The following is an 11,580-nucleotide window of genomic DNA, read 5'->3' on the forward strand; positions in this document are numbered from 1 at the left end:
CACCCTACGCCCTCCATCGCGATTCTGCACCTCACTTACTCTCCCTTGCCCTACACTCCTATTAAATCTAGGTTGATTAGCATGAATTTTTTTTCCCATCTATCAGAATGCTATCAAGCCTCACCGCCGTCATCCTGTCATCCTTCACCCCCTTAAATCTTGCAAAACCAAAGCGCTTCCCGAATTTGTTTTGCCTTGGAGGTATCACCACCTCCACAACCTCTCCCACACAACCAAACAATTTAAATATATCCACTGCCCTGCATCTATCAGGAAATTCAAAAAAATAGAAAGATGAAATCTTCTCTCCAATACCATCCCACCTTGGTGTTGCATTCCTGAAACCTCTCTTATGAACTCGCTGCCACTCCATGGAATTCAAGAGAAGAAGAAGAAGAACCGAAAATGGCTTAGAGAGAAGCGAGAGAGACCATTGTTCTCTCTCTCATATATTCGAAGGATCTAAATGGTTTCGCATTAATTATTACATATTAATTATATTAAACTTAATTTTCTTTATCAATAGAAAGTCACAAGAGACTCAAAGCAATACATTGATTTAACACACATGCTTAACAATTGTTTCAAGAGACTCAAAGTAATATTCAAGGATCTCATATAACTATACTGCGAAGAACAATTGTTTCAATAGTAAGCCCGGGACCAAAGCTTAACAACACACCCCATTCAAGCCCTTCTCCTGTGGTCTTAAGTCCATCCTGAGATGACTTCTTTCTCATTTCATCCAAACTAAATAACACACATGCACTTGACATATTACCATATTCACTAAGTATTTTTCTAGTGGACCTCATTTTCTCAGGTTTTAAGAATAACTTTTGCTCAATTTTATCTAAAATAGCAGGTCCACCCGGGTGAGCGATCCAAAAGATAGAATTGTAATCATAGATACCTAAGGATTGGAATGCCTCGACAAGTATTTTATCAATATCATTTGAGATAATATCAGGAATATCCTTACGAAGATGAATTGTTAGTCCAACTTCACGAAGAGGACCACAAATAGCTCCGTCACTGTCAGGAGCAATTGTTTGTGCAGTCCAAAATAACTCAAATATAGGTTTCTCAGTTTCTGGCACCGGGTCAGAACCAACAATGACTGCAGCGGCTCCATCTCCAAATAGTGCTTGTCCAACAAGGTTGTCCAAGTGAGTGTCACTAGGGCCACAAAACGAAATTGCTGTAAGAATTTCGGAACAAACAACCAACACACGCGCATCTTTGTTGTTCTCAGCTAAGTCCTTGGCCAAACGAAGCACTGTACCACCTGCAAAACACCCTTGTTGATACAACATGTACCTCTTCACATTTGGGCGAAGACCTAAAAGTTTTATAAGTTGATAATCAGCACCAGGCATGTCCACACCACTTATGGTGCAAAAGATTAAGTGTGTAATCTTTGACTTAGGTTGGCCCCATTCTTTTATAGCCTTGATTGCAGCTTCCTTCCCTAGTCTAGGTACCTCTGCCACTACCATATCTTGTCTAGTATTCAAAGAAGGTGACATATATGCACATAAATTAGGGTTCTCTTTCAAAATGTCTTCTGTTAGGTACATATATCTCCTCTTAATCATTGTTTTATCACCTAAAGTAGTAACAGCAAAACAATATAAGTGCATCCATATTTTACATAATAAAAGTCTTGATCCGAAAATTTAACGGCACAAGTTAATTAAAATATTTTTACAAATATCTAAAAATATATATATATAAAAAGGGAAACTAGTACTTACAAATACGCTGAAATTTTTGTTTGAGTTTGGTCTGGTGCTCACTGTTTGTGATTCTGAAGTAGAAATCAGGATATGTAGTCTGTTCAACACAGTTTGGTGGATTTGCAGTGCCAATGGCCAAAATGGTTGCAGGTCCTTCGGCCTTTTGAGCTCTATGAATTTGAGAGGCATTCATCTTCTTGATATGATAATATTATATGTGTTATAAAAAATTAAAAGTAGTAAAGAGTGTTGTGCTGCTAACTTGCTTGTGATGAGATTGTTTTATATTTATGGAAAGAGGGACATCTAGTGTAGTGACTCATGAGTTTAAACTAATAAAAAATAATTGATTGCCCCAATTATCAAAAAAAAAGAAATGCTCATTTGATTTGCCCCAATAATCAAAACAATAATTGCTCATTTGATTGATCCACACAGCTCGTGGTATGCATTTTTTAACCATAAACAATGCTGGAACGTGATTCTCGCGATTATCTTATACTAATATTTTATTCACTCCATATTTTATTCATTCCGTATCTTCTCGGGACAAACAGATCTTATTACAAGAGAAACTCTAACCCTTCTTGGCGTTTCTAAAAATGTAGACCCGTGAAAAGAGATAAGAGATTTGCTAATATAACAAATAGATTTCCACATTTGATTGAAGAGATTTTACGTTCAAATTAAATTTTAACTCTGTAAGGATTAAAAACCAATCACGTGGGTTTACGTTGAACGGATTGATCTTCCACATTTTGTGAAATAAATGGGTAGTGGTGGCATAAAAGAGAGGTCAAATTGATAGCCATATCACTCATATAACTTTGTGTTATCACATAAAGCAATTTTAATATTTAATGGACATCAAAAGTTGTAACTGCGTTAATATTCAAACCGAGGTCACAAAGGCAACAATACTGCAAGCTTACCACGAAACCATGCATATTTTGTTGTATATAGTTGCAAAGGAGTTTTATATATTAATAAGTTACTAAAATATTGTATATAATTTTAAATTAATAAGTTTAAGAAATAATTTTTATAAAAAAGCTGCACATATAAAATGAATAATTTTAAAAAAGCTGTACATAATTTTAAATAGTTGAATAGTTTAAAAAAAATGTTATATAATTATATAATTATAAAAAAAGTTGTACATATAATAATTTTTTAATAATTATATAAATGTATTATTTAATAATTTATATAAACATTTTTTTAATAATTTTAATAAACGTTTTTAATTAATGTTTTTATTCAGTTTTAATCATTTATATAAACGTTTTTTTAATAATTTTATTTAAATATTTTTTTAATAATTTTTTTAATGATTTAATGGAAATACACCGACAGTGTAAAGCAGTTTTACACTGTCAATGAAATCCAAACTGTTAAATTTTGTAAAAATTTGACTTTTTCTTTAAATTAAATATCAAGTATTTATTTTTAAGGGCTGTGATGCACTGACCGTGTAAAAAATTTTACACCGACGGTGCACTACCTTTAAACTCTTTTTTTAATTAACGTTTTTTTATAATTATATAAATGTATTATTTAATAATTATATAAATGTATTATTTAATAATTTTAATAAACGTTTTTAATTAACGTTTTAATTATATAAATGTTTTTTTATAATTATATAAATATATTATTTAATAATTAACATTTTTTAATTAACAGTTTATATAAATGTATTATTTAATAATTTATATTTAAAAAAATGTTTATATAAATTATTAGATAATACATTTATATAATTATTAAAAAAACGTTAATTAAAAAAATTATTAAATAAAAAATTTAAATAAAATTATTAAAAAAACGTTTATATAAATTATTAAAACTGAATAAAAACGTTAATTAAAATCGTTTATTAAAATTATTTTAAAAAATATTTATATAAATTATTAAATAATACATTTATATAATTATTAAAAAATTATTATATGTATAGTTTTCTTTTATAAAGTTTATATGTACAGCTTTATATAATTATATAGTAACTTATTAATATATAGAACTCCTTTGCAATTATATACAACAAAACATGCATGGTTTTGTGGTAAGTTTGCACGTTGTTTCTCGCGACTATTGCAGGGGCGAGAGCTAATATAATTTTTTTGGGTAGTTTAAAATACTGTTTTTTTTTCAAATCACATTATGAATCAAACAATAAATAAATGGAAGACAATACAATACCAATTGGAATCGTGCAGTTACAGTACCAATTGGAATTGTGCGGTGGAGCGGCGGCCGCAGTCAGAGATGTGTGGCCCGTGGTTTCGTTCGATTTCGGCGACAGGAAATTTATTTTAAAATTAGCCCCAAAATTTTATATCATATGCTCCGTTGAATTTGTTACTAATGTACTTTACTTTCGCAGGCGAACTTCTAATAGTGCCGCTGTTATTGAGAAGTTATGTTTGCTCGTGAAGAAATCGTCGAATGTTGATGATTGTGAAGATGGTGAGTAATGGCCTTATTCAATACGTCGCTGATCGATTTGAGTTTTTAATACTTTGAATCAATTTGCATTTATCAAACGTTATTGTTTGTTATAAGAAATTGAGGTGTTGAAATTTCAGAAGGTGAAAATGAAATCAAACGTTTTAGTACATTGATTTTTTTATGCTGATACTTTTGATTTTCAGGTTTTTTCATTATGTTGATAATTTTCAAACTAGGGAATCCATCCATCAATTAGAGGCGAAGTTTGGGAATTTCTACTCGATTGTTATGACGCCAAGAGTACATTTGAGGAAAGAGGGGAGATAAAATTATTCTCTATTTGCTATTTATCAAGAAACTTAACTTTTATGTGATGGACTTACATATCTATCATGTTTTAATTTACTATTTTGTTTCATGTACAGGTTATGTACAAGTTTTTGGTACCTTAAAACTCTTCCCCTTCTTAGAACTTGAGTGATCATTTATCATCATGCCTTGTTCTATGATGTACTACTGTGTTTACTTTTATTCATGAATTTGTGGTCAACTAATTCTGCAGGATTTGAAGCACAAGCCAATAATTTCTTAACCCAATGATTCTTTCGCGAAGGTCTTCTATTTGTTAGTAAATTATGTTGCAGAATTCATTAATTAATTTTAATTATTCAAAATATATTTCGACATATGACATAAATATACTGTCACAGCCAAGAAGAATGGGTGAACTGAACAATTTCATTATGCATTGTCTGTATGTTAAGTTATTAGTCATGTGTATTTGAATACTTTGGGTTTGATTTACATGTTTTATATTTATTAGTGTTTGAGGAATATGGTGGACGTAATTGGTTTTGCAATATGACTATCAGGGTCCGTTTGGTTCAACGGAGGGGAGGGGAGGGGAGGGAATTTAATCGAGGGGAGGGGAATGAAGGGGAAGGGAGGGGAGGAAATTTAACTAAATATATGTTTGGTTCAAAGAAGGGGAGGGAAGGGGAGGGGAGGGATTTTTAACAAAAGTATGTTTGGTTCACAAGGAGAGGGGAGGGATTTTAAAATCAATTTACCTTTTTATCCTTATAAATATTATTATTTGTACTTAGTAAAAATAATTCTAAATAACAATAGTATTGAGTAAATTTCACCAAATAAAAACTTATTCATTCATAAACTATAATATAGCCGTAAACAACAACACACAGAACTATATATCTTCAACGCAAATCAAATCATTATCTGATCATATGATTCATCTAACCCAATAAAACAATTTTTATAATTAAAAATAAATAAAATAATGTTAGAATATTAAAAAAATTGAACAAATAATATTAGAGTTAAAATTTTTGTTTATAACATAAATATATTATATTTGCATATTTTGTATATTATTATTATTATTATTAATAGTATAATAAAAAAATGTTATTACTATCATATATTATAAATAAGTACAGATATAAGTATAAGTATGTTATTATTATAATAAAAAACCTAATATCAAAAAGGAAATTCAACAAAATAAAAAATAAAAAAATTCACCTGAGAGCAACAACGCACAAATAACAATCGCACAATAGAAAAAAATAAACGTGAAATAATACAGAGAAATAATCTAGTCTTTAATAATTCAATAAGGACGATTTTGGAATTAAAAAAATAATTGAGGTTAAAATAGGGAAAATCATAAAATTCTAATTATTGAATCTTCCCTCCCCTCCAAATCCCTCCAATTTGGAGGGGAGCAAAAAGTGAGTCTAGGAGGGATTTTGCTCCCCTCCCCTCCCCTCCCCTCCCCTTATAAAAAATGAACCAAACACATATTTTTATAAATATCCCCTCCCCTCCCCTCCCCTCCCCTCCCCTCCCCTCCATCTACTTCCAACCAAACGGACCCTCAATGGTTGGGAAATGATGATTCCTCTTGCCTTCTTTGGCGGTACCCGGGTATGCTATTTTTACTGCTTTTTGAAATATAAACTACAACTTTTTAATCAGTCTCATTTGTGAAATACATTCTTAAAATCGGTACTAAATTTGCCTTTTAATTTCAGTTTGTAGTTTGTAATTTCTGTTACAAATTTCTGCAGGCAACCATGTGAAATATGAGTCTGTTGACCAAGTTTGCGCCCTAAAGAGTGAAAATCAAGGTATGTCTATGTTGAACATTACTTGGTCAGATGTTATGTTAGCTTCAGATTGGCATGAGCAGTGCTATGGGCATGAGAAGAACATGACTGAGTCGTTGGAGTTTGTATATTTTCTGCATTCGTATGGTTCTTCATACAGAAGACTCATGCCGTTTTAGGAAGCTACACCTACATATGAACATGATTAACACGACAATGCTTTGTCTAAATTATTCTGTTCTCAGAAGAAAGGACTCTGATAATCTGGAGTTCGATGTTTTTGCGTTTGATATGCAATTATAATATTCAAATGCAAAGCCATTTTCTATATTCAATTTTGTCTCAATTTTAGGATATTATGATTTGGCAATGTTTTGTATAGTTATACTAAATAATTGATTGGAAAAATCATCTTCTTAGTTCCATTTTTCTTTTCTATACGCTATTAGGGGCATGAAATGTATGGGCAAAGAAGAAGTAGACCTTATGTGCCAAAAAAATTGAAATAAATTGGTTCATATATTTTTTATCAACCAATTAAAAATAATACTATATTATAATAATAAATATTAATAATGTGATAAATAAATAAAAAGATAAAAAATATCTAAGATACAAAATTTTCTTTTTTTTTTATTTTCTATTTTAATCGTTAAATTTAATTAATTGTAATTAATGTACTACAATTATAACTCACATTTGTTCACATAATTGACGATTTTAAATTATTTCCTATAAAGTTAGAAAATATTTTATTTATTTAAATATTTATATTTCATCTAAAAACTTTAGTTTATCAATTTAATTTATTAATAAATATAAAATTAATATTTTTTTAAATAATATGCTAATTAATATTTGATTTTTATTTTCTTGTATCTTTTCTTTTGATCTCTTGCAATACTCTATTTTAAGACCTCTCTTTTATTTCTTTTTAAAAGCAACACCTTAAAACAAATCATATATTAATTATTGTTGGCATTTAAAGCAATATTAATAAAATAGGACCCTTTCTGTTACCGTTATAAAAAAATTAATTGGCCTCAAATCATTCCAAATATATGTATATATTGTGTTTGTATATTAAAGTTGAATGAAAATAAATTAATATTAAAAGCAAATAAAAATCATTTATTGTCTTCAAGATAATACATACCAAAATATTTCAAATTATTGACAATAGAATAATATATTAGCTTTTATTTAACTTGAAATACCTATGTGGCTATGTCAATGCAGTTTGTGAGGTTCTTCGGCTTTAACTTTTCATTAGGTTATCATATAGATAAATAATATGATGATTGAAAAATTACTAAATCATTGGCCCGTGCGATACTCGGGTATTTCAAAATTGAATTTTATAATATTAATATTTATTATAATATATTAAATTATTTTATTAATGTTACTTATAACAATTATATTATCATATTAATATATTTTCTACTAATATTATTCTGTTATATATAAGTTTCTATTTTATTTATCAAAAAAATTAAAATATTCATAATTTTATTAATATAATAACAAAAAAATTTAATTGAATATTTTATTAATATTAAAATTAGTCTTATACTGCCAGATATTGTAGAATTAGTATAATTTTATTCATAATAATGTTAATATAATAACATGTGCGATTGAGAGAAGTAAAATAATATGAAAATATTTTCAAAAAAAATTAATAATACGAAAAAATTCAAAAGTCAATCTAATAACACATGATTATATTTGTACACGATTAAATTATTAACATTTATGTTTTTAATTTTCCGTTGTGAGTTTAATTTTTAAACGAATTATCATAAAACTATTATTATTATTAGCTAGATATTATATTATTATTATTAATTATTAATAGTGATTGTTTAATTATAATATTATTATTATATTATTATTTATTTTAATATAGTGTTTATAATTAAAATTGTTAGAACGTTAGAAAATAATTGGCCTATATTACATTAGAACGTTAAAACATAATTGACCTCAAAATGTTAAAACGTTTATCCACATTTTCGTTACAATTAGAACCTTAATTGGCATCAAATCATTCCAAATATATACATATATTATGTTTGATTTACTTTGAATGAAAATAAATTAATATTAAAAGAAATTAAAATCATTTATTCCTTTGATTGTCAAGATTCCAAAATATTATAAATGATTGACCAAATCACATATCCCACATTAAATTTGAAAAGATTTATTATCTTCATTTATCATTAACATTATTATTATTCATCACAATTATCGGTGTACAATAATGTATCTATTCTCCTTTTATGTGATTACAAAAATTGCACTTTATTACAAAAATTGTACCTAATTTGCTCCACATGTCTAACCATATTTGACCATATTTGAGTATTTTGTAAAACACATATGAAGGATTATATATATTAGGGCACGTGATTTGGATGGTTGAAAGATAAATGGTTACAGAAACAGTTTGCAATTTGGAATATGGAGGACGTGAAACTGTAACTGACTGATATGGAGATTGAAACCGTAACTGATATTGTGGAAATAAAAGGCTGAAACCGATAGAAAGAATTAAATGGAGAAGGAATGTTTGGGGAACAAAGGTAAGAGGTGTTGTAAAACATTGATTAAGTAAACTATTTTTATTTTTATATTTTATCAAAATTGTAGTGCAATAGTTAAGTTGTTTTTTTATAAATAAAAGTTATTATTTATTTTTTTACTTTTATATATTATCAAAATTGTAGTGTATTAGTTACACTTTTAGTGACAATTAAATTAAAATTCTTTATTAATTTTTTAATAGGAATACATTTTTTGGATTTTAAAATAAATAGAATATAAAAATGTTATATATTAAATTTTCAAGAAGTCGTGTATTTAATTATTGAGTTCTAATACTATAAAATCAAAAAATAATTTAACTATTTATTTTAAAATATCTATCATATAAGAAAGAGAATGTTTTTTTCTAACCCACATGCTGCCACATCAGCAGGTCTTCCCACTATATTCCACATCAACAACTACAATTACAGTTTTTACTTCTTCTAATGAGAGTTACTCCTATTTTTTACTTTAGAAATTGTTGCAAACGTTAAAAAGTAAAAAATTGTAGGAGTATATTTAGTTTAAGAAATCGAGCCTTTTCATAAATTTTAAAAATAATGAAATTGTTTGTTTTTTTAAAATGAATTCTTATTTTGTATCTATTTTTTTCTTCATATTTCTCATTGCATAAATATTGTATGAAATTTTTTTTTATTAATCATATAATTTGTTTCTTATTTATAAAATTTAAACTTTTAATTGGACAAATTCATCAATGATCAATATATATTTATCTCTCTTTATATATATATATATATATATATATATATATATATATATATATATATATATATATATATATATATATATATATATATATATATATATATATATATATATAAGGTTAAGATTTGAGTTAATCTTTACTCCTATTCTTGGAGGTAATATAATTCTTTTTATATATAATGGAGCTGACTTATGAACTTAACGAGTCGAATTATGTATTGTTGACGTTCAACTCATTTAATTAACGAACTTAATTTTTTTCTCATATTCAGCTCATTTAGTTCATAAATCTAGTTATCCGATTTAATTGTTGAATCAAATTCAAAACTTTGTTCGAGTTGATTTAATTGTCTACCCAACTTTTTGAATTGTAAAAGTAAGATGTCACCATTTAAAATATGGTGACTCTCCGGTACCTTTGAATTTATTTGAAGTTAAATATCCTCAATCAATCAAACAATATAATTCAACTTTTTTATTTTCTCTTTATTTTGTTTTTAATTGATTTTAAACAATTTTATTTTAATCTTTTTAAAACTTTTTTAAGTTCAACTTTGATATGTAATATTTCTGACTTTTTTCAAATTTATTTGGACATTTATTTGATGATTTGATTTATCTTTTGCATTTTCTCTTTTATTTTTTTAAACAGTTTTAAAAGCTAGTGGATACGCGTGTTTGCACGGGTACTGGTGTAATACGCACGATTTTATTTTCAGAATGTAATAAAAATGTAATGAAAAAACAAAAATTGTTTTACCATAGTATATTGTTTTTTAAAAAGAGACATATTTTTAAAATAAAAACAAAATTGTTTTACATCAATAATATAAATTTCAACTTTTCATATGTTATCTTAAAAAATATTGTATCATAAATAATAATAAAAAAATAAAAATAAAAATATTAGTAACATAAATAATTAAAAAGGAATTTGTTTTTTGTCCTGTTTAGTGTAACGCCCCCATTATTTTATTCATTATTTTTAATCGATTGTTTGTGAATTATTTTGATGTTATTGCTGTCAATCGGTGTTTTTATGCGAGACAGTGTCGAAGCAACAATTTTTAGGAGAACTAGTCTAATTAAATAAAATTGGTGGGAATTAATCAATTAGAAATTAATTATTTAAAATTTCAAGAATTATTTAATTTTGATTGAGAAGGAGTTAGTGATGGTATTATGGGATTATCATAATAAAGGTCTAAGGGTTATTCTAGTCCAATAGAGGGAAGAGAGAGTTAATCGTGACATTTGGTGAAACGGTCGTACTTTAAGAAGTTGAAGCAAGGAAGAGATAACGAGGAAAAAAGGAAGAATCAGTCGAGAGAGCTTTGAGAATCTTCAATCTGAGGTAAGGGTGGGGTTGCGACTCTCTAATAGGTGGTATAATGGTAGGGATATAGTGATATACATGTAGGGTTTTAGTGTAGGTTGTTTTATTTAATCCGTTGAATCTGGCCATAATCGCTGAATTGATGCTTTGATTTGTGTGGTAATTTATGTATGTTGATAGCAATGATAATTGAAGTTTTGAGATTCCATAAATGTGTCATCCCCTTAGTTTTGAGTTTCCAAGATCCCTCTAGCATGCATGATGTATCATTTTTGCCGCTTCAAGTTCGGCGCACAAAAAAGTTGGTTCTCCATAGAGGTTGTGGTATTTGAGCTTTAAGTGCGGGAGTGAGGCTATAGGGTCCAACCCTATAGTGAAGGGCCTACCCATGATGCATTTATAAAGGATCTTGCGCGGGATGACTAGGAACCAAGCGTTGATATATTAGAGGTTTGTTTCCTCTCATATGAATACCATTAAGTACTCATATCTCCAGGATGAGTGTCGTCCCATTAAACGAATGTAGATCTGAGTTGTCGTATGGTATTAGGCTTCCTCTTCCCTGTCCCATTTTTTGAACAAAGACGAGCAAAGG

General features: G+C 27.7%; 1 protein-coding gene across 1 annotated transcript; it reads right to left on the reverse strand.

Moving 5' to 3' along the window:
• Positions 1 to 248: 248 nt before the first annotated feature.
• LOC131594891 (chalcone synthase 4-like) lies at positions 249 to 2,019 on the reverse strand. The gene is made up of 2 exons (XM_058867096.1): positions 1,758 to 2,019; positions 249 to 1,609 (listed from the first exon to the last, which is right to left on the reverse strand). The coding sequence occupies exons 1-2, from the start codon at positions 1,930 to 1,932 to the stop codon at positions 615 to 617; spliced, it is 1,170 nt and encodes a 389-aa protein (XP_058723079.1). The 5' UTR covers positions 1,933 to 2,019; the 3' UTR covers positions 249 to 614.
• Between the last annotated feature and the right edge of the window lie 9,561 nt (positions 2,020 to 11,580).

The sequence above is a fragment of the Vicia villosa genome, linkage group LG4, assembly GCF_029867415.1.
Source record: "Vicia villosa cultivar HV-30 ecotype Madison, WI linkage group LG4, Vvil1.0, whole genome shotgun sequence".
Classification (NCBI taxonomy): domain Eukaryota; kingdom Viridiplantae; phylum Streptophyta; class Magnoliopsida; order Fabales; family Fabaceae; genus Vicia; species Vicia villosa.

Coding starts and splice junctions, on each gene's coding strand:
- LOC131594891 (XM_058867096.1), bottom strand. CDS start 1,932: ATGAATGCCTCTCAAATTCATAGAGCTCAAAAGGCCGAAGGACCTGCA. Junction 1,610..1,757: donor ACAAAAATTTCAGCGTATTT/GTAAGTACTAGT, acceptor TTACTACTTTAG/GTGATAAAACAATGATTAAG.